Source organism: Pelecanus crispus, chromosome 1, assembly GCF_030463565.1.
Source record: "Pelecanus crispus isolate bPelCri1 chromosome 1, bPelCri1.pri, whole genome shotgun sequence".
NCBI classification, from domain to species: domain Eukaryota; kingdom Metazoa; phylum Chordata; class Aves; order Pelecaniformes; family Pelecanidae; genus Pelecanus; species Pelecanus crispus.
Genome location: NC_134643.1, coordinates 99,969,706 through 99,990,841, shown reverse-complemented (window position 1 = coordinate 99,990,841; position 21,136 = coordinate 99,969,706). Strand labels below are relative to the sequence as shown.

General features: G+C 41.5%; 1 protein-coding gene across 1 annotated transcript in view; it reads right to left on the bottom strand.

Moving 5' to 3' along the window:
• Positions 1-4,300: 4,300 nt before the first annotated feature.
• ADGRG7 (adhesion G protein-coupled receptor G7) overlaps positions 4,301-21,136 on the bottom strand; it is a 30,951-nt gene continuing 14,115 nt past the window's right edge. The window contains 21 exon segments of the mRNA XM_075711164.1: positions 4,301-4,516; positions 5,705-5,861; positions 6,868-7,020; positions 7,852-7,988; positions 7,990-8,112; positions 8,114-8,216; positions 8,218-8,280; positions 10,054-10,166; positions 12,151-12,271; positions 12,273-12,292; positions 13,740-13,827; positions 13,829-13,898; positions 16,993-17,103; positions 17,188-17,306; positions 17,622-17,719; positions 18,241-18,390; positions 19,981-20,025; positions 20,027-20,091; positions 20,884-20,914; positions 20,916-20,963; positions 20,965-21,017. Coding sequence (XP_075567279.1) covers positions 4,301-4,516; positions 5,705-5,861; positions 6,868-7,020; positions 7,852-7,988; positions 7,990-8,112; positions 8,114-8,216; positions 8,218-8,280; positions 10,054-10,166; positions 12,151-12,271; positions 12,273-12,292; positions 13,740-13,827; positions 13,829-13,898; positions 16,993-17,103; positions 17,188-17,306; positions 17,622-17,719; positions 18,241-18,390; positions 19,981-20,025; positions 20,027-20,091; positions 20,884-20,914; positions 20,916-20,963; positions 20,965-21,017 — 2,084 coding nt within the window.

The window sequence follows — 21,136 nt, the reverse complement described above, 5'->3', positions numbered from 1 at the left end:
GCTGCGGGGTGAGGAGGGCGGTGAGCAGAAAAGAGAAAAGCTCTTTTCATTTTTCTCCAGTTACGATAAGGGCAGGCCCGACCCAATGGGGAGCAGAAATCATAGCTATTCCCAGCCGGGAAATGAGGAGTCTGCAGGTCGCCTCGCTCCCAAGGGGGAAGAGACTCGGTGAGCAAGGGAGCACCCCCCCTGCGGAGGGAGGGAGGGAGGGGAGGCCCCTGCTAGCCCTCACCCCCGGCTCCCCAGGCCGAAGAGGCCGGGGGGCGGCTTCAGCCTCCCTCAGGCGCGGCCGGGAGGACGCAAGGGGTCTCCCAGCCTCTCCGCCAGGGGCCGCGTCGCCCCTGGAACCGGGGGAGGCGGGGGGCGGGGGGGGGGGGGGCGCACCCCCAGCCCGCAACCGCCCCTCCCGCCGCTTTCACACACGCGGCAACGGCTCCCCCCGGGAACTGCGCGGGGAGGGGGAGGCGAGCGGCCCCGCTCTCTTACTCTGGCTTCTCCGCGGATCCACGGCGGTGGAGGCCCCCCCGCCCCGTCCGAGTCCGAGCCCGGGCACGGCCGCCGCCGCCCGTACGTGGCAGGGGAGAGAAGGGGCTGGAGCGACGGCTGCAACTGCCGGGCCTGCGCGAGCCGCCCGCATGCGCACTCCAGCGGCCGGCCCGGCCCGCGCCGCAGCGCGCATGCGCCGCCGCGGGGGGCCCCACCTCCCTCGCCGTGGCAGCGCGAGCCGCGGCCGTCGGTGGGCGTCGGGGCGCGCGTGGCGCCGCCTTTGGCGTTGTGGCGGCCCCCCCCCCCCCCCCCCCCCCCCCCCCTTGCTTCTCACCTCAGGCGTTTGGGCCATCCCGGTAAGGGCGGGTTTCAGCCGGTGTTTCCCAAATAGCCAGGCCCTGGGGCAAAACCTGAGGCGCAGCCCTGAGGTGAGAGTAACGCCCCTTCTGCCGGCCCTCGGGGAGCGGCGGGGGCGGCACGTCCAGCCGCAGCCGAAGCAGGGGAGACGTGGCCGAAACAGTAAACGACGTTTCAGACAGAGCACCGTTAACAGGATTGGTGTCGAAACGCAAGCTTTGACCCTCGTGTGGCGGCGGCGCTGGGATGACAAATCGGCCATAAAATTCCACGTGACTCGTCCGACGCCGCCAGCCTCACGCAGAGAGCCTGGTCATCCTCAGTCATTCCCGGGATAAGACTATGACTTCCAGGCAGTCGCTGCTAATCTTGTCCGCCCAAGGGAGAAAAGCACGAATCTGAAGCTGATTTCCTGAGTTTTCTCTGTTAAAGACACGAGAATGGACGGCTAAGGGTGGCTCTCACAGATCTGCTGCAACTGCACCTTCTGTTACTCTAGGATATTTGAGATTGCTGCTGCCTTTCTTCATTTATAAGTGAAGCTGCACTTGCTAGTATGCATGACCAAAGTACCTATGCAGAGCTAGCTAAAGCACAACTGTAGCTAGTTATTTCCAGGAGTTAGAGGTGCCTCTGAAAAGACACCTTTTTCTTTAGTGTCTTGAAAAGCAAGGCTTCCAAATGGCGATTTCTGCTGGGACAAGAAAAAAGTCATAGGAGTTTGATTTTTTTGTCTTTGCTTACAGCTTTGTCTCTGCTTAGAGGAGTGTAATAACCAGTCCAGCTGGCAATAAAGCAGGCATTCAGTTCCACTGAAATGGAAAGGGAGGCGAAAAACGCTTAGTATGATACATGCTTGTAATTCTAAATATTTTGAGGAGGAGAAGGGGCGTGGTTCAGGAGGCTTATTTGATAAGTATTAGAAAATATTTAGAAATAATGTGGGCATTTTCAATGCCAAAAAAAAAAAAATCATCTCTTTGCTTTTAAACATAAACAAAGAGATCTGGAAAATAGGACTTTTACATCCATTTCATACCCAAACTCTTGTGTTTCGTACCTTTGTACTGGTGATTCAATCCGTTTCCAATACATTTCTTTATCAAAGCGGTGTGTCCAAAGTTTTAACAAGAAGAAACTTCATGATCCTTAAAGCCCACATATTGTAAAGAATACCAAAGTTCAGTACCTTGTTAAGGTCAATATATTCCACGTGTAGATAAGAGCTGAACTATTGTTCCTGTAACAATATAACCTGAAAAAGATCATTTACTTTGTTCCATTTTTGGAATTAGGATTCCCTGGATGAAAAAAAAAAAGCCATAAAATGTATAATTTTCTGGTGGTTTTTATGCTGAAAATGTTTTATGTTATGTTTCCTTGGTTTTTGGTATAATATGGAGACAATATATTTATTAGTTTTTTAAAAGAGCTGTGTTCAAAATTAAATAGGATGTACTTCAGAGAATATTTTTGTTTGTGGGGAAAAAATATCAGACTAGAAAATATTATCACTTATTTGAGGAGCCATCCTCAAAGTGTCTAGCTGTGTTTTACAGTGCAATCCAAAATCATCCTTCCTAAATGATACTAAAATTTCTAAAATACTCTTTCTTCAGTGAAATTGAAGGAATTGACAAAGGCAGGTGTTATACATTTGATTTACAAATAAAAAATGAATGCCCATAGAGACATAAAATTCCTGTCCAAAAAAAAAAAAAAAAAAGCCAGTATGAATTACCTTTCCTAGATAACTTTTAATGACCTTCTCTGCCTTTTCTGGAGCAGTGGTCATGAACTTCAGCCTCATATCTGATACAACTGCTCTTTTTGGAGGCTTATCAATGCTAGAGAACACTTATTTTCTGCTTCACAGAGAGACCATGGGTTTCTAAGACACAGAGAACTTCTCAGGACCGCTGAAACACTTCTGTGAAGACATTCAGAAAGTCTCATGTACACTGCCCGGTGTACTCAGAGGTGCTATCCCTAAATGCTCACCCATCATATTTGATCATGCCCGTGACCTTATTTGGAGCAGCTTGGGAGTTTTCAAAACACACCACATTCATTTTCAGAAAAAATGAGAGAGGGAGGTAAATCTGACCACTCTTCTTAAATGAGATTATTTAAAATTCAGCATGGTGTTCCCATCTTATTAAAACCAGAGATGGCAAAACATACAAATATATTTGTCCAGAGAACAGAATAAAGAAAGAAAATTTTTAGAAATTACCTGTCTAAATTTCTCAGGCTTTTTTCTCACACAGAGACTGGGATGAGTCAGTATAACTGCTCCCATTCCTTAAACGAGAACCCACTACAGTGGGCCTTACCGCTTTGCTCAGAGTCACAAAGCGGGAAGAGCTGCTTGCGCTTCACACACCGGTTGTGCTCAAGCCACCATATGCTTCCTTCCATCACGGTACTCTCCTCTTCCCTTACTCCTCACTTCAACAGCCAGAAACTCTTCTCCTCTCTCCCTTTGACATTGCTTTCAACCTTTTTATACTGAATAATATTATTGAGGTGGACGGAGAAGGGGGAGAGTTTATATTCACTTACAGCCTAAGTTTAGAAACCAAACTCAACGCCCAGGTTAAGGGACCCCTCTTCCAAGCTCCTCATAAAGCCAATGGACAGAGAAGGTTGCAGCCCGAAGTCAGTTCAGAGCAAGGTGTTAAAGCTGTTGTTCTGGTAACACCCATCTGCCTCCGAAAGTGAGCATGCTTCCTATCACAGGCTGATGCTGGGGGCGATGTGAATAGGACCTATGTTACATATTTACAACAAATTTCTTTCCTAGCCTGTTTCTTCAAGCATCTAACTTTTTTTTTTCTTTCATTTTCTCATATGAAAAGAGAATGTTTTGTCTAATTACCATTTATAATAAAGAAGTCTTAGCTGGGAAATTTAAAAGACTGTTGTAAGATACAGATTTTCTTCTGTAAAGACCAAGCCAACACATTACGGAAGTAGTAAGTAGAATTTGGACCCAGAGCCAACAAGAACTATTCTGTTTGTTGATTTACTTTTTGGTTTCTAATTAAATTGAAATTGTTCTTACAAAAGGGGGAGGAGAGCTACAGTGCATAGGCCAGGTAAACAAGTTCAACAGGCCTGAAAAATGAGAAGGGCATAAATAGAGCAACTTCTATACATCTTACTGTAATGAAAACTATAACAACCTCAACTCATTTCAAAGACCTGCCTCAGTGACATGCAGTACAAGTAGTATCGAGAGGACCTAGCACTGCATCACTGCTCAACAATCGCACAGCTTTCCTAGCCTGTGGTCCTGCTTTTGACTCCTGGTAGTCTTGGCTTGGGATCTATTTCGAGCTACCTGCGGTTGGAGTAGTATGTCTGTCATTCAAGATACCTGTGAGATCTACATAAAACAAACGCTGAAAAATGCAGGGTTATATTTCATGTATTTACAGGTTTCTAACTCCAGTTAGGGAAGGTAGACAAGGAAATAAGTCTCTGAAAAAGTCTGTGTTGATCTGGAAGTTTCCTGTGAATGTTTTGCAGGCTGTGATTTTGAAACGTACTAAGTTCTTGAATGCAGGTACAATGGTACCTCTGGCACCCAGAAAACACGAAACACTTCGGAAACTTTTTTCTTGAAGATTGGTGATCTGAAACTGTGCAGAATACAAATCTGAAGTCCCTGTAGAGTAAATGGAAGTGTGGAGTTAATATTTTGCTGATAAAACCAGGAAAGATTAGTCAGTATTATTTGACTTGAAAAACAACCACAAAACAATTTTCAGTAACCACTAACAATGAGATTAATACCTTGAAATACAAGAAGTACTTTTCGATAGGAAAATTATTGCATGTAACTATGGATTTGCAGCTATAGTCGCCTCATTTGCACATTGGAATGGATTAGCTAGCAAGTCTCACAATCGTGTTATTACCCTCTGCTGGACAGGATGAAGGTAAGACCTGCTGGAGCATGCCATAAGCATTAAATGCGGCTGATGTGCCCTATCAGCAATTCAAGACACACAGGGAGGGAAGTGGGACTTTGAAATTTCTATACTGGTCCTTCTAAATTCTCATTTCAAGCATTAATCGGGAGTATCCTGGGTTAAAAAAAGAAAGAGGGATCACAGTTTTAAATAGGTGGATCTGTGTTCTATGTCTTTTTATGAGTTCAGTTTTAAATCATGGGTATAATCCATCCATCAGTACACTAATAATCATTTCAGGACTTTTTGCACAGAGAGTTTGCAAATCTGATCCCCACTGGTGTACAAGCCCTCAGTTTTCAGTACATCAAACTGATAATAAACAACTTAATATTTAGGGATAAGGGGATTTTCACATATGTCCAATTAGCTGCTTTGCAGAAAATACTCAGTGGTGTAATAGTGAAGGATCCAGTACTTCAAGTACTTCATATGCCTTATATGAATATAAAGGCAAGAATCCGGCAGGGTCACAGGAGAAAAAGAGGCATGCACTTTCCTGTAGGCTTTTATCCAGAATCATTGTGAAGCCACGAAGCTCTAGTTACTTCCCTGGGACTCTCCCACAGCTGATGCAGAAGTTTTTTCCTGATATTCCCTCTGAATATAATTTTATATATGATCTGGTATAAGAGAAGCCAGTCAGAAAGGAAGGTCCTTTCAGTGGTGACCTTGAAATAAAATCCCACATTGATTTGCACAATGGGAAAAGCATTATGAGTGACAGACAAGGATAGCATCCCTTTCTGAACAAAAGTTCTGAGTCAGTGTAACTGCTTTCCAACAAATTTCCACACTATACCAAGCTATAGAACAAATAAATTGGACACCTTTTTTTCCATTATCTCAAATTTTAGTCTCAGAATTGCTAAATACTTTACCTGGGTAGCATTCAAAATGCAGAACAGATAGCTGAAAACCAGACTTGTTTCTTCATGACTTACTAACATGAGGTACCCTATCGTCCAGGTGATTCTGAGCACTGCAACTATAGAGATAGTGCCAGTCATCTTTTTCATAAATTAATCCTTTTTATTCCTAGAAACACACACCAAAAAGTTATTAAATCTTTCTCTATGCCACTTAATGTCTTTTGAGTTTTAAACTTTCTATTTTATTTATTACAGTGCTATATAGTGCTATAGGCTATAGTTATTCAGGTGAGTTGAGAACACGCACTCCCTACATGTGTTTGAGGTGTCATCCGGAGAAGAAACCCAGAAAAAGAAATCTATCCAAGCTTATCAGAATAATCTGTGTTTGGAATATGTATCTTGGATGTGTCTTTCTTTAACAAAAAAGTGAGGTTTACCAAGGCAACAAGAAGCATTGAAAATTAATGCATTAGCTATTATAAGCTTTTTAGAATGCTTATAGCTTCAATCCAAATGTGCTCAATTTTCGATATAAGAATAAGCTGCCAATGAAGTTTGGTTATCCAATTTCTCTCAGGCCTGAGAGGAGTCAGAGATAAGGTATTTTGGTTTGTGCCAACCATGAAATATGTATGTAAAAGGAATGAAGAAATGGTGCAAACTTTTGTTGAACAGATCAGTTCTGTGGGATTAATAAAAATTAAAGCAATTGCCTTTTAAGTAGTACAGTGTACACTGCAGAGTTTGTGACTTGAAGCCTGTGAGTGTTGATGTAAAATTGAGCAAGTAAATCTGCTTCAAAGCTGCTAGAAAGCTGGTCTGACGTTCAGATGTACTGAGAAATTCATAATACTGATTTGGCTGGACGCAGCTTAGCTTTCATTTTTATTGATTTAAATCAAGAATAACCTTCACTGAAGTCAAGTTGAATGACACTGCAACAAAAAAAAAGGGGGCAAAAGTCTGAAATGTGTTCACTGATATGTACTTGCACAAAGTTTGACCCATTGCAACAATGAAATTCATTTTCTGACAGCTTTAAGCATACATTTCTTCAAAGCAAAAGATTTTGTTAAAAATCTGAGTTTGTGACAAGAAAGTCTGCGCTGGTGACAAGAGACCAAGCAATACTTTTGCTGAAAGATCTGAGAAGTCCTATGCCATCTCACCTTGTCAAATTCTCATTCTTCTTCCATATCACAGAGACTGTGATCTTGATGAAGATGCTGATGTTAAGCAGGAATACTGGCAAAAGGAATGACCACAACGTGGGCTTTTGCACACTGAAATTCTGATTTTGATCCAGTGCTGCAAGCCAGCAACTTTTGATATAAAGAGAGGCCATTTCAAAAGATTTGTTAGATGCATTATTCAGAATACCAAAACAAAACAATAATACTCCACTTTTCATCCTGAAAGACCTCAGAGGGCTTTCTAGGTTGTGTTAACCTGTCTGTGAAAGGCAACCATTCCTTGAGAACTGAGGGCTTTCAATTGTGCTTCCTCTTTCTCTGGGGAATGCAAAATGGTTTATCAAACAAACTGCATGGAGAAATATAACAAGGTGCAATATAACTAACCAAATAGGTATCTGGCCATCATATGCAAGTTTATCTTTAGAGTATATATTATAACAGAGCTAAAGAGTAATAGGGGAGACCCATTGGATGAAGGTTGAAACAAAAACAGGGGCAATTTCAGGAGGACAGGGTTATCCTGCGATAATCTTTACCTTTTTTTTTCATTGCCAAATAAGCTCAAGTTGGAAATCAACACTCCTTAAATGAGTATCATGTGGAAGGGGGTTTGTGTTTATGTTTCCGAAAGAGGTCTACCTTTATTCTGTATCGTCCACTATCACCAAGGTACATTGTAAGCCTGACAGCCTGCTTTGGTATGTGGGCACTTGAATGCAGATACCAAAACCATAGGGTAAATAGGGATATAGTTATGTTGGCCAGAAAGATGCAACAGACCCATGTTGCTATGCTAGTGAACAAGCTATCGGTTTCAGTGCCATATCAGGACAATGAAAACAAGCTCCACTTTTACCAACAGTGTGAGCAGTAACAGGAGATTAGTTATTAAATCATGTTGCGCTAAACCAGAGAGATACTGATTATAATTGCTCTCTACTGATCTGCTATCTTTACAACTCTCCCTGAATGTACTATGTACTGATACTTTGGTAAGAGATGCTATATATATGACTTTAAATCTTAACCCATCCAATTACTGACATGGTTACAAGGAAGTGTCCAGGCAGGAGCTTCATGGCTCTAAGCAGCAGTTAAGTACAACTGTGCAAAATTGAGTGCTGTCCACATAAATGTTACCAACAAAAAATAGTGCAGTAGGACAGCCACAACCATCCCCCAGGAGTCTGCGGGAGGATCTACCACGTCAGATGTGAGTTAAGGTGTTACTGGCAGTATCATAAGGAAGGTACTGCTGGTAGTAGCTGGTGGTATCACTGCTGTGATTCATGGCGTTTTGGTTTTCAATTCCAGAGATGAATAAAAATAAGCATAGAGAAACAGAGACTCACTAACATCCACATTACAGATGACTTTTGAGTTTTCCTATTGGTAGGAATACATTTAGAACAAAAAAGTAGAGCAAAATAAGAAAAATTGTAAAATATTTCCTCATTTCCATTGATAATAAAGCAAGCTTGAATGTGTGGTCTTTAATACAGACAGAAAACAAAACAATAACTTGTTTGCAGAATTCTACGCTGTCATTACTCTCAGACAACTTACCAACAGAGAATACCTAGCACCTTTTAGGACTGGGGCCTTTTCAACAGTAGTTGGGATGCATTTTCTTTTTTCCACTCTGGTCTTTTTAGAATCCTTTTCTTCAGTGTTAAGAGGTGGAATAGCTTAAGTATTTCTAAACACTCTTCAAGGTACAAGAGAGTAATAAACCTCCACTTCCCAATGCTTTCTAATAAATGCATTTAAAAGGCAGAGCCTGGAAGCTCCTACAATCTTAAATACATTGACCTTGATGGAATTGCTCCAAATCTACAGCACTGCAAGCAGGTGAGAAACATGCATTCATCTACAATAACTACAGCTCTGTTGGCATGACTTTGCTCCTCGTTCAAGGGGGAATGACAGCACATCATTAGTCACGAGCACGTCCATCAAGCAAGTTTGCTGCAATTGTGTTTGAATTAAGTCACTCAAAATAAAACTGTAGCACAAGGAGTGTATATAACCTGCATTGCTGTATGATCATGGTGCTTTGAAATCATCTATTCTCTATCTATCTGTTCTATAGACATTTTATAAACAGAAGGCAATAGAGTATAGAAACTATCAAATAGGCAACAGAAAGCAGAGTAACATTTAAATAGGATAGCAAGAAGGGGACCTGAGGAGTGTTACATATGCTTCTACATGAATGCTGAAAGTCTAAGCAGTAAGACAGTGAGCTGAAATGAATAGCCTTAAATGAAGACACCAACGTAACAGGCATATGGTGACTGGTAATACCAGGGTATAAGGCATACAGGAAAATAAAAAGGAGGTCATGCTGGTGGTGGAATACTGTTATACATTTTAAAAGCCTAATATTAAGTGAGTGTAATGAATTAAACACCTCGATGTGTAGCATGGATCAACATAGCAATATACAGCTCTGGGTCTGTGTTGTCAACTGCCTGGCCAGGGCAGTAACAGAGATGTCAGCAGGGCAGCAGGGGACATGAAATGCAACAGAAATGGCAGGCTGCCTTTACCCTGTGTAGATGGGATAAATGTCACTCTGGGACAAAACCCAGAGGTCAAATTTTTAGACACGATGATGGGAGTCCACGGTAAAATGATCAACCCTTGCCTTAATACTCAGTAGCATACACTGCCTGCTTTATTATCTTATAGCTGGTGAGCTGCCCTGTCAAAGTGATGGAAAGATTTTTCTTGTCAGCAGCCATGTCCAGTGTCTCCTACAAAAGCCTTGGCCTTCTACCAGACTGGGCTCTTCCATACTCTGTTATATCATTACTTTTCAAATCTCACATTTTTGAAGGTGGATTTATTGAATAATAATCACATATATAGATATCCTTACATAAAAAGATTAACATTAACAGAAAGGTTAAAGTTTCACCTAGGTGAGTGGTATAGCTGAGATATCTTGCGTCTTCACTTTAACCAGTGAGCCACGCTTACTTCCCCAGCTATGCTATGTGATTAGCTCTTTTTTTTTTTTAATATTATTTGCTAATGAATAATATTTCAATATGTTCTAAACTGGCTACTCTCTTTGTTTTCCTCAAACTGTATGCAGAGCAAAATATTGTCACTTAGCATAAAATACTTGCAGTTTTACATCTTCACTCTTACCTAGTGAATATTTGAAACAAAGTGGTAATGACCAGACCAGCAATGGACAATCCAACACCAGTGTAGGAAATACACTCCAAAGGCTTTGCATGTTTATATTTTATCTGAAAGGCCTAGAAAACAAATTGTATCAGTTATAAGATGAGAAGAGATAATTTTCTTTCTAAAATTGGTGTTTCTAGTTGCACACAGAAATGAAAATGTTTTAGTGAAATTATGACTGTTGGTAGCTAGTGACAAAATTTTCAGCTCACACAAAATTATTCAGGACCTCAAAACTAGAGAAGCTTGTGAAGAACTCCAAAAAGAGGCTTAACATTGGCAATCAAATATTTAACAAAATAGCAGATTAAATTATTCATACCAAAATGCAAGGCAACACAGACTGGAGACAGTAGCTTTAACTGTTTGTACTGATGTGCATTCTGAGTTTTGACTTCTGAGGTCTTCTGGTTGACAGCCGGCTGAATATGAGCTGGCACTGTGCCCAGGTGGCCAAGAAGGCCAACAGCATCCTGGCTTGTATCAGGAATAGTGTGGCCAGCAGGAGCAGGGAGGTGGTTGTCCCCCTCTACTTGGCACTGGTGAGGCCTCACCTTGAATGCTGTGTCCAGTTTTGGGCCCCTCACTACAAGAAAGACATTGAGGTGCTGGAGCGTGTTCAGAGAAGGGCAATGAAGCTGGTGAAGGGTCTGGAGCACAGGCCTTATGAGGAGCGGCTGAGGGAACTGGGATTGTTTAGTCTGGAGAAGAGGAGGCTGAGGGGTGACCTTATCGCTCTCTACAGCTACCTGAAAGGAGGTTGTAGTGAGGTGGGTGTTGGTCTCTTCTCCCAGGTAACAAGTGATGGGATGAGAGGAAATGGCCTCAAGTTGCATCAGGGGAGGTTTAGATTGGATATTAGGAGAAATATCTTCATGGGAAGGGTTGTCAAGCAGTGGAACAGGCTGCTCAGAGAAGTGGTGGAGGCACCATCCCTGGAGGTATTTAAGACACGTAGACATGGCACTTAGGGACATGGTTTAGTGGTGGATCTGGCAGTGTTAGGTTAATGGTTGGACTCAATGATCTTACAGGTCTCTTCCAACCTAAATGATTCTGTGATTCTATTGTATGATTCTATAAGGTCTAAGGTAAGATGTTGTAATAAATTACAAATTAAACCCCGTCTTTGTATAGTGACAAAAAAGCAGCAAGTAAATGTAAACAGTGATACAGAAAATACTGTTGACTTTGCATAAACGGATGGGAATCTTCTCTTAGAATATAGTCATTTTATGCAATAAGGCCATGCATAAGATAAAGAGGAATACAGAAACAAGTAATATTACAAATATGGAAATGCTGTTCTAGGAAGACAGAATAAAAAGGAACTCTGAAATCCTGGCACTCCTGAAGTCAATGACCACAGATATGTGATTTTAGCCAGGGAGTCTTTTGTTTAGAGAAGCTGAAACAAATACTGAAAGAATAATGAATGTCAGAGAGAGACAGTAATTCGTAAGTAGTCTTGCTAGTACAAGAGGGCAATATATAAAACTTACTGGTAGCAGGCTTAATGTTTACAGAGTGATTGCTTTTTATAAACATATAAGCAAAGGAAGTAGTTAATGCTAAGTACTTTGAGTTATTTACCCAACAGAAGGCAGTGCCACAGCTAAGACAGATCCCACGCTACTGTACCGTTCGTCTTGGGGCACTTTAGGGTTTAGGCATACACTCATTTAACAACCAGCTGCAGCAATGGAGGTGCAGAGCTGGAGGCTACCACAGCTGAGCAAGGGGAACGAATTGTGCCAGCACTTCCCTGCTGCTGGGGTGCAAAGGCAGGTGGGTGCAGCCACAATCTGTGTCAGAGGAAACCAGGACTCGCCAATACGTTTGGCTTTCCAGCAGCCTGGGGACAATTCGCATGTCCCAATTTGCCAGCTCTGCCACAGGTCAGAAACAAGTATGTGGCGACATCTCAAACTCCTGTGCCTTCTAGCTCAGCACGCCTATGTCCTTACATTGGCATGCTGGTCTTACAGTTGAAAACAACCAAACAAATGAAAAAAACTCCAAACTCTTCCCATTCAAGAAAGGACAACGCCCTACCATCAGGACAGCAAAATTAGTAGTGTGATTACACCTGCAGCTCAAGAACTGGTCTTTTCCTTTTGCACAGCTGGCAGTGCTCCAGTCATTGACAGTATATTCCCGAAAGACACAGGCAGGACTGCAGTTCGGATGTGTTGTACTATGGATTGGGATTGCAAGGAGAAAAAGTGGCTACAGAATCATAAACAGATATGCACCAGCAAATGGCAAGTACTGAAAATTGTCCTCTGAAAGGGGAGCTGACAGCTACTAAGGGACTTAGGTGGTTTACAGTAAACCTAATGAACGGTATCTATAACAGCATAATTTGGCATTTTGAACTTATTGTGTGTGCCTTTATCAGTCAAGATTGCCAATGAAATTACGCATTTCTTTGAATTATTCAGGTAATTACGGTTCAGATGGACATTGACTGGGCATTAAATAACTGCCAGATGAATTCTGTCTAAGCCAAACAACAGCTTTCAGATATTAGTAGTGTTAAATTACTGCCAACCAGAGCTGAATCCACACTGTAAGAGGAAGCAAACAACAATAAATGCCAAGAACCATTCCCTCCCTCCTGCAGCACGACAGTGCTCATGCAGTCATGTGTCAAACTGCATGCAGGCATTTTTGGACAACATACTTCTGCAGGGTACTGCAATTAGAACTGCTTTTTAATAAGCAACAAGCAGCTTGAAGTGCAAAGAAGTAGTGAAAGAAACTATTCACAGTACTACGTAGTTCAATGAAAAATGAGGAATAAAAGTAGAACTAAAAAATCAATTATAAGGTTGTTTCAGTGATTTCCTTAGAAATGACACGTTTCCCAGATCACCTAACTGTATGGATCCATGATGATGATTACTGATCTATCATATGCATGTATTTAAGCTTAAAACCTTTGTTAAATATTATAAGAAGAAACCAACTACTGTTTTATGGAGAAACCATGCTAAACATGAGTACATATTATCTAAAAATTCAGTTATTTGGGCAAATGGACACTCACATAGAGCATTTCCTGCAAGAAAACAGTAACATCTGGAATCAGTTCCTGGGGGAGGAAGTCAAAACAAAACACACAATGATTTTAACTGGAAGCAGGAGCTAAAAGATAGTATGAAAAATGAACACTCCCCACATTGGTAGGTGTATTGGGCTATGTCAGTCATGTTGACTTTTTCTTGTTTTCAAAAATTTTGATAGTGTTCTGGAAAGAAAAATTGTCCTCCAGGGACCTGGCTTCTTTCATTCTTGATTTAGGACTAATCTACCCTAGGACAAATCCACTCTGGTATACCTACAACTTTTCATGGAATACAGTTTTGCTTGCAAACGTCCTAGTTTAGCAGTACTGAGTCAGTAACATCAGGTGCTAAATACAGAAGTTGAAAAATGTTTTCTATGCCATGTTATCTAAACACCCTTCACTTATGTTACCTATATATCCCACAAACCCTCTCAACTGCTTATTGCAGAAATCAAGGCAGTATGCCAAAATAACCCCCTCTGCTTGAGTTTCCCTAAGTCCTGAAGACAGGTCGTAGGGCAAGGGCAGCCTTTGGTTCAAACTGAACATGGCATTTCTTACGGAGGCTCACCTTAGGACTGAAGGCTGTTTCAACACCACTGGTTCTTCCACCACCAATGTTGCCAGAGATTATTTGTTTACAGAAACTGCTGCAACTTATAAATCCTTGACTGGAAGAGTTTGTCATTTTGATACAGGACAAAGCCAACTCTTCCATTGCCTGATGAACCTTCATGAGGCAAACAGAAAAGTAGGTATGGATCACCTCTGTGCCTGGGAAGATCATGGAACAGATCCTCCTAGACGCTATGCTAAAGCACATGGAGGACAGGGAGGTGATTCAAGACAGCCAGCACAGATTCCCCAAGGGCAAGTCCTGCCTGACCAACCTCATGGCTTTCTATGAAGGAGTGACTGCATCAGTGGACAAGGGAAAAGCAACGGATGTCATCTATTTGGACTTCTGTAAAGCCTTCGACATGGTCCCCCACAACATCCTTCTCTCTAAATTGGGGAGATACGGATTTGATGGGTGGACTGTTCAGTGGATAAAGAATTGTTTGGGTGGTTGCATCCAGAGGGTCGTGGTCAATGGCTTGATGTCCAAATGGAGACCAGTGATAAGTAGGGTCCCTCAGGGGTCTGTACTGGGACCAGTGCTGCTTAATATCTTCAATGACATAGACAGTGGGATTGAGCGCACCCTCAGCAAATTTGCAGGCGACACCAAGCTGAGTGGTGCAGTTGACATGCCAGAAGGATGAGATGTCATCCAAAGGGACCTGGACAAGCTGGAGAGGTGGGCCTGTGTGAACCTCATGAGGTTCAACAAGGCCAAGTGCAAGGTCCTGCACCTGGGACAGGGCAACCCCCAATATCAATACAGGCTGGGGGATGAAGGGATTGAGAGCAGCCCTGCCAAGAAGGACTTGGGGGTACTGGTAGATGAAAAGCTGGACATGAGCCGGCAATGTGCGCTTGCAGCCCAGAAAGCCAACCATATCCTGGGCTGCATCAAAAGCAGCGTGGCCAGCAGGTCGAGGGAGCTGATTCTGCCCCTCTGCTCTGCTCTGGTGAGACCTCCCCTGGAGCACTGCGCCCAGCTCTGGGGCCCTCAGCACAAGGAAGACATGGACCTGTTGGAGCGGGTCCAGAGGAGGGCCACAAAAATGATGCGAGGGCTGGAGCACCTCTTCTATGAGGACAGGCTGAGAGAGTTGGGGTTGTTCAGCCTGGAGAAGAGAAGTCTGCGAGGAGACCTTATTGCGGCCTTTCAGTACTTAAAGGTGGCCTACAGGAAGGATGGGGACAATCTTTTTAGCAAGGCCTGTTATGACAGTACAAGGAGTAATGGTTTTAAACTAAAGGAGGATAGATTTAGACTGGATATAAGGAAGAAATTTTTTACAGTGAGGGTGGTGAAGCACTGGCACAGGTTGCCCAGAGAGGTAGTGGAGGCCCCATCCCTGGCAACATTCAAGGTCAGGTTGGACGGGGCTCTGAGCAACCTGGTCTAGTTAAAGCTGTCCCTGTTCACTGCAGGGGTGTTGGGCTAGATGACCTCTAAAGGTCCCTTCCAACCCAAAGCATTCTATGATTCTATGATAGCAAATATTAGAGAAGCCGGTACCTTTGAAGAAGTCTACACTATGCTGTTTCACACATCCAGTATTTACAGCAGATTTTTGTTTAGATATTTATTTAGAATCCATTTAAAAAGTAGAGAGGAGCTTCTCTTCCCATGAATCTCAAAAGAGTCATAATTTTTGCTGAGGTGGAGTGTGAAAATATTTATTATCCTTCTCTTAATGTCATTTCTGGGGAAAAATACTAGTAATGAGGAATAATTGCATGAGGAAAATAATATCCTAAATCCCAATATATACACACACTCCAAATGGCCAGGCTTTTAATAACACTAAATAAGAAATAGTACCACCAGGGACATTTACAGTTAGTAGGAAGTCAGAGGATAAAAGAGGCTGGCTGGACTTTTGCCTTCAGATCCAACTTTTGGACTCTCCTCTACCAATTAGAGAGATTTCATCTAAGTGATTTAAATCACTAGTCTTAATTGTTGCTTAAGCATGGAAGCAAAAATCCTCGTTTATATAATGAATTTTGTTCTTGATTTTATACTTTTTATTTAAGATCAAGAGAGACTGATTTGATCTCTCTCGATTTGATCATCAAGAGAGACTAACGTAACTTTTATATCTACAAAATGTCACAATTGTACATTTAATATTGAAGAATTCTTTTTTTTTTTAAGACAAGTTGTGCATTCAGTCTAGCTCTTTTGAGGGAAGTGTTATGATATGCAGGCATTATGATAAAGGCTTTAATTACATGATCACACTGTTTTTCCACAGGATTGTTGTCTGAAACAGTGAACAGAAAGGACAGTGTCCAGTTAATGAGCTATTCAGTGGTTTTTTTATTGTCATTGCTGGGTGTGTGGGGCCACCTGATTTAGCTCTTCAAGACTTTTTTAACCCTGGTGAGAGGACTGAATTATTCATTTCCCTGTGGGTTTGTGTATGAACGATGTTCAGCCTTATGACATCTAAGCACTCCACAAACTTCACCTTCATTGTACTCTTCTGCTGTGATGTCTTAGTGTTACTGTCACTATACAGAGAGACTGAGGACAAGTCTGCTGGTTTCAGGAGCCCAGTCTGAAACTCTTGTGATTTTAGCATGTCATAGAAATGCACACGTTCAAAGCTCAGCTCCCCCATACCCAGCAGCTTCTGCAGCAAATGAAACAGAGGAACTGTAAGCTTTTTTTTTTCTCTCTCCCGGGCAACACCGATTTATCCTCCAAGCACTGCAGAGCGTAAGTAATGGACATCTGGAAAAATCCCGTGTGACCATGCCATTAAACACTATCCCAACATGTAAGTGCGAGGATGTGTATGTCCTGGCTGACACCTGACAGTAGTAGTAATTTTAGTTGAAACGGTTGATGTCTTTGGATTTCAGGAAAGGTACGTATGTACTAGCTCTTGATCTTGATGTCTGTAGAGGTATGGTCAAAGATTTCCTACATTCTTAATTTTAGAAAACAAAACAAATGAATAAGTCCCTAACACCAAAAGCATTCTGGCCATTACATGTAATGTGCATTAATCTATAAATAAGATTATCCAGCTCATTTGACATCTGCATTTCTTGTACTACTGCATGGCATCAGCATGCATAAAAAACAACATGTAATTGTTTGCATTGGCTAAGGGTTTTTTTTTTCCCAAAGGAGATTTTTAGTGAATGTTCATTCAGAATTTTCCCAGGTGCAGTTTTCAGTAGGAGAAAGAACTTACTGTTATTTATAATGTTGAACAGTATCTGACCTTCAGTACTGAGGTCACCAAGCCCAGGGACATCTTCCTGCGTTTCTAGATTTGTTGACTGATAATATCCCAGTGCTGTATCTGCAAAAATTAGCAGTGGCTGCATTAGGATTTATGGTACATACCGCCTTGTCCAGGTGAATCCAACAACACACAGAGACTTACCTCTCTGTGCTGAAAACAGAATCGTAGAGGAGTTTAATTTCAGTGGAGCAGACTGGATTGCAACGTTGGGCTGTGAGATGTTGCCAGTCAAAGAAACTTCCTCCATTGTTTTCATGAGGCTGCATTGAAATAATGAGTGGGATAGAAGTTACCATTATTTGTTAATATACGGCTACAGGTTCAGTTTCTGAGCTTCCTCTCTGATTTGGTTGTCCAGCGGGAACTACTCCTCATTCCCTATCCTCATCTTTTCTCCAAAGCAGAAAAATCCAGCCAAAATTGTTTATGTTGGTATAAATCTACTGAATCAATGAAATTGCATATTGGAGTCGAACACTAAAAATGTTTTGACTTGTCCATGAACCACTTTCTTCCTGAAACAGAAGGGAAAATGCAGTTTACAACAGCTAAAAAAAAGCAAAAGCTAAAGTTACCTTCTTGTAATATTGACAAGATTATTGTGGTTGAATTCTCTTTCATTGGCATCTGAGAGCTGACTCACTGTAGCCATTACTGCCACAGATGCCTGAGACAAGCGGAAAAAAAGGGAATATTCAAATGCAATTGAAATAAATCACCCCATATGCTACATAGTGGATGGGCAAAGTAAAAACACTTAATCAGCATTGCTTGAAAGTACACACAACAGAGTAAACAAAGTACAGGATGCCATTCAAGAGAACACAAGCTTTGTGCCAATGGGTTCATAAATGCCACACTTCTATTAATTTAAACATTAAGGATTAAATGATTAACTTAAACATCAAATGATGCTCATATTCGAATTTCAGATATAGGCAAGTCTAAACAGCTGATAAGAAATGAATTTACGCTCAGCTCTGAGAACTGACCCAGTGATGATTCCACAAGTATGCACTCAAGGCCACTTAAATAACTCTGCTAAATGACCAAATACATGCATTTGGTTGTGCTGTTATGTACAGTTAAGCGGAAGGAGAGTGTTCCTTCTGCTGGTAGAGGGGGGACAGAATTGATATCCCAAATATTAAGTCACAGAAGTCTTATTTCAGTCTTAATAAGTCTCCCCTGAGAGTCTTCTGAAACATTTGTCTTTTTCAGAATCTGCACTGTGATGTTCACAGCAGCAGAGATGTTCTGTGTGGTCAGTTGGTCTGGCATGGAGGTGAGGATTTGAGTATTACTTGCAGTGGCTGAAACATTGATGGAGCCCGCAGTTTCAACCTGTTGGGAAAATGCTATTCAACAGAAAGAGAATAAGAAAAGGAAAAAGAGTCATCACTTAAAGAGATGGAAAATCTGCTAATCACCAGGAGAATTTCCTCTGTAGGCTATGGAGACCAACTAAACAGTGTATCAAGTCATCCCTTTTCTAATCCAGCCAATGAATATCTTAAATGAATAGCTTCAATAACTGAATTGTTCTCAAATTGTTTATGTTGGGAAGCTATCAAAATCAAGATTAATTCAATCATGCAGCTTTGAAGTGTTTATAAAGCTTAGAATTGTAGGAAAGAAAGGTGAATGTGTTGCATGGGGAGGAAGGAAATTTGCATTTATATTACTGGAGATGATATTATTTGACTTGAAAACATCTGCATATGCACCATGAACAACTAGTAGTACATCGTGAACGCCTGTTTTCACTATCCTTACTTATGACTTGTAGCATGACCTTGTATTCAAAGTAAATATTTGTATTTAAAAGGAATAAAATCCTTTTAAACCTGGGCTCTGGATCACTAGCGTGAAGACCTCCTCCTCCCATTTCCTAGCCGTCACCTTTGCGCCCCGAGCTGCCCTAGGCTCACTAGATGGCAGCATGATATCACAACGCGTAACAAAACCCCACATTACTAATGGCAGCAGGATAACCTTACGTTGTATCTTATTAGCATTAGAAATAGCTACTACTAATATTATGTATTACTTTAGAGAAGATTTGACATTTGAACCATTTAGTGAAGTCTGTGTGGTGGGAAAAATATAATATTGAGCTCAAGGGTTTCCCATCAGAGGATCCAGGCAGGTGAAGCATTGGGTTGAAGGTAGAATAGTCAAGCAAAAATGCATGATGAAAGGGACTTCTGTTATTTAAAGGGACTGTAGCTGGTTTCTTTCCTTTTTTTTTCTTTTTTTTTTTTTTTCCCAGTTGGGACTAGTGATAAGGAAACGAAGCGTAGAAGCAGAAGAGAAGCAGTCACTGTGATGTGCTCAGTCATGTTCAGATCTCCATATGGCAGATATGGCAGAGCTAAGCCTTAAAGCAAGGCTTAGGCATTTATGGATTTTATCAGGAAGAGTTTGTCATTCATAAAAGAGAGTTTGAATTTGAATTCTTGCGGGTCAGAAGTGTTCCGTCCGTGTTCAGCTGATCACAGGACTGAATGGAAAGGCTTCGCTCTTAATCCTTCCTGACATGTCAGTGTCAGCATCACTTTGTTCCCTCATGCCGGTCTTCTCCAAATCCCTTCCACTTTCTCACCAATTTGGTATCCTGGGTTGGCATTGCGTCCATTCAGAGGTGTTTGCTGTGAACTGGGAACCTGACTGAGGAAATTGCAGGCCACTTATGAAATAGCATGCTGTGTTCAGGCAAAATAAAATAATCACTGTTGGAAATTCAGGCCATTTGCAAAGCAGGCACATGCCAAGAATGCCACTGAAAAAGGCTTGGGTCATTCATTGTGCTTCTGCAAAGTTTTAAGAAATGTAACACATATATATTTCCTGCCTCAGTTTCCTCTCACATTTCTTTTTTCCTTGGGATGATGCAGAATCTCAGGCACTGTTTAAATAGTAATGTACAATTACCTGTGACACTAGGGAGTCCAGATTTTCATTAAAATTCAGAATTTTGTGGGGGCTCTAAAGTAGGCGTTCTCCTTTCTCTGGAGCACATCTGGATTGGTATTGAAGTGTTACCTGTAATTTTGTAAAAGCAGAAAGATACACATTTAGTACAGAAGTACTCACTCACATGCACATGACCTCATTGGGAATTAAAACTGTACTGGGGGTGTGACACCCTATCCAGTGTTATCTTCTGTTTGCATGTAAAATATTTGTCTTTCAGTGTTACAAGTGACCATCAATTATTTAAGCAGTTAGTGTTCTTTTTAGAACATTTGTTTTATACTCTTATACACAATCTTGTTGGAGTGGCTGCCATTCGTACCAGATTCAGGTAGGTTTAGTTACACTAGAGCTACAGAAGCACATCTCTTAAATGGGAGGCACAGGCATCAGCACTGAGCTATCAGAAAGACCTTTCATCGTGTCCTGAAAAACATAGTTTGTATGTCGTGAGAGAAATGCAAAGGGCACGTGGAGCAGCCGTGCAACACTTTCTGCTCTACAAGGTCTCTGAAAGCTGAGACAGTTCTTGGAACCACAGTTGATGGAAAGCATCCTGAATCCTGATGCTAAATAGTAGCATATAAATAGATTATTCTTCTATCAAAAGGCTGTTCAGAAGCAGATATTAACTGACTCTCAGCCCAGTCCCAGACAGGCACAGATACGACTTTGCGTGCATACCTTAAATTCTCTGCATTTGGGGTAGAAAGCTGTGTGGAAAGGTTTGTGCTCCTGCTGCCTGGGCTATGCTGTTCTGGCTTCAAACACCGACCTCTCATCTGGTCTAATAATCTGACATCTTTCACAAACCGTTCATTTACTTTTGGGAAGTAGGAGTGAAGGTAAAGAAATACATACCATTCACAGTATCAGGTTCGCATTTTTTTTTTGGAGTTGCCATATTTACCCATTATAATCCGTTCAAAAGTCAGGTTTTTTTATAATGCTTTCAGAAATGTTCACTATGCAGGCACTGGCTTCACAGAAATTAACTGCACAGAAGGAAAAAACCCATATATCCAGATCAAATATTTTTAGTACAAGGACCAATTTTCAAAAATAAAATAGTATTGAGACAATAGAAGCTCATTGAATCTTTTGTCCTAAAGTA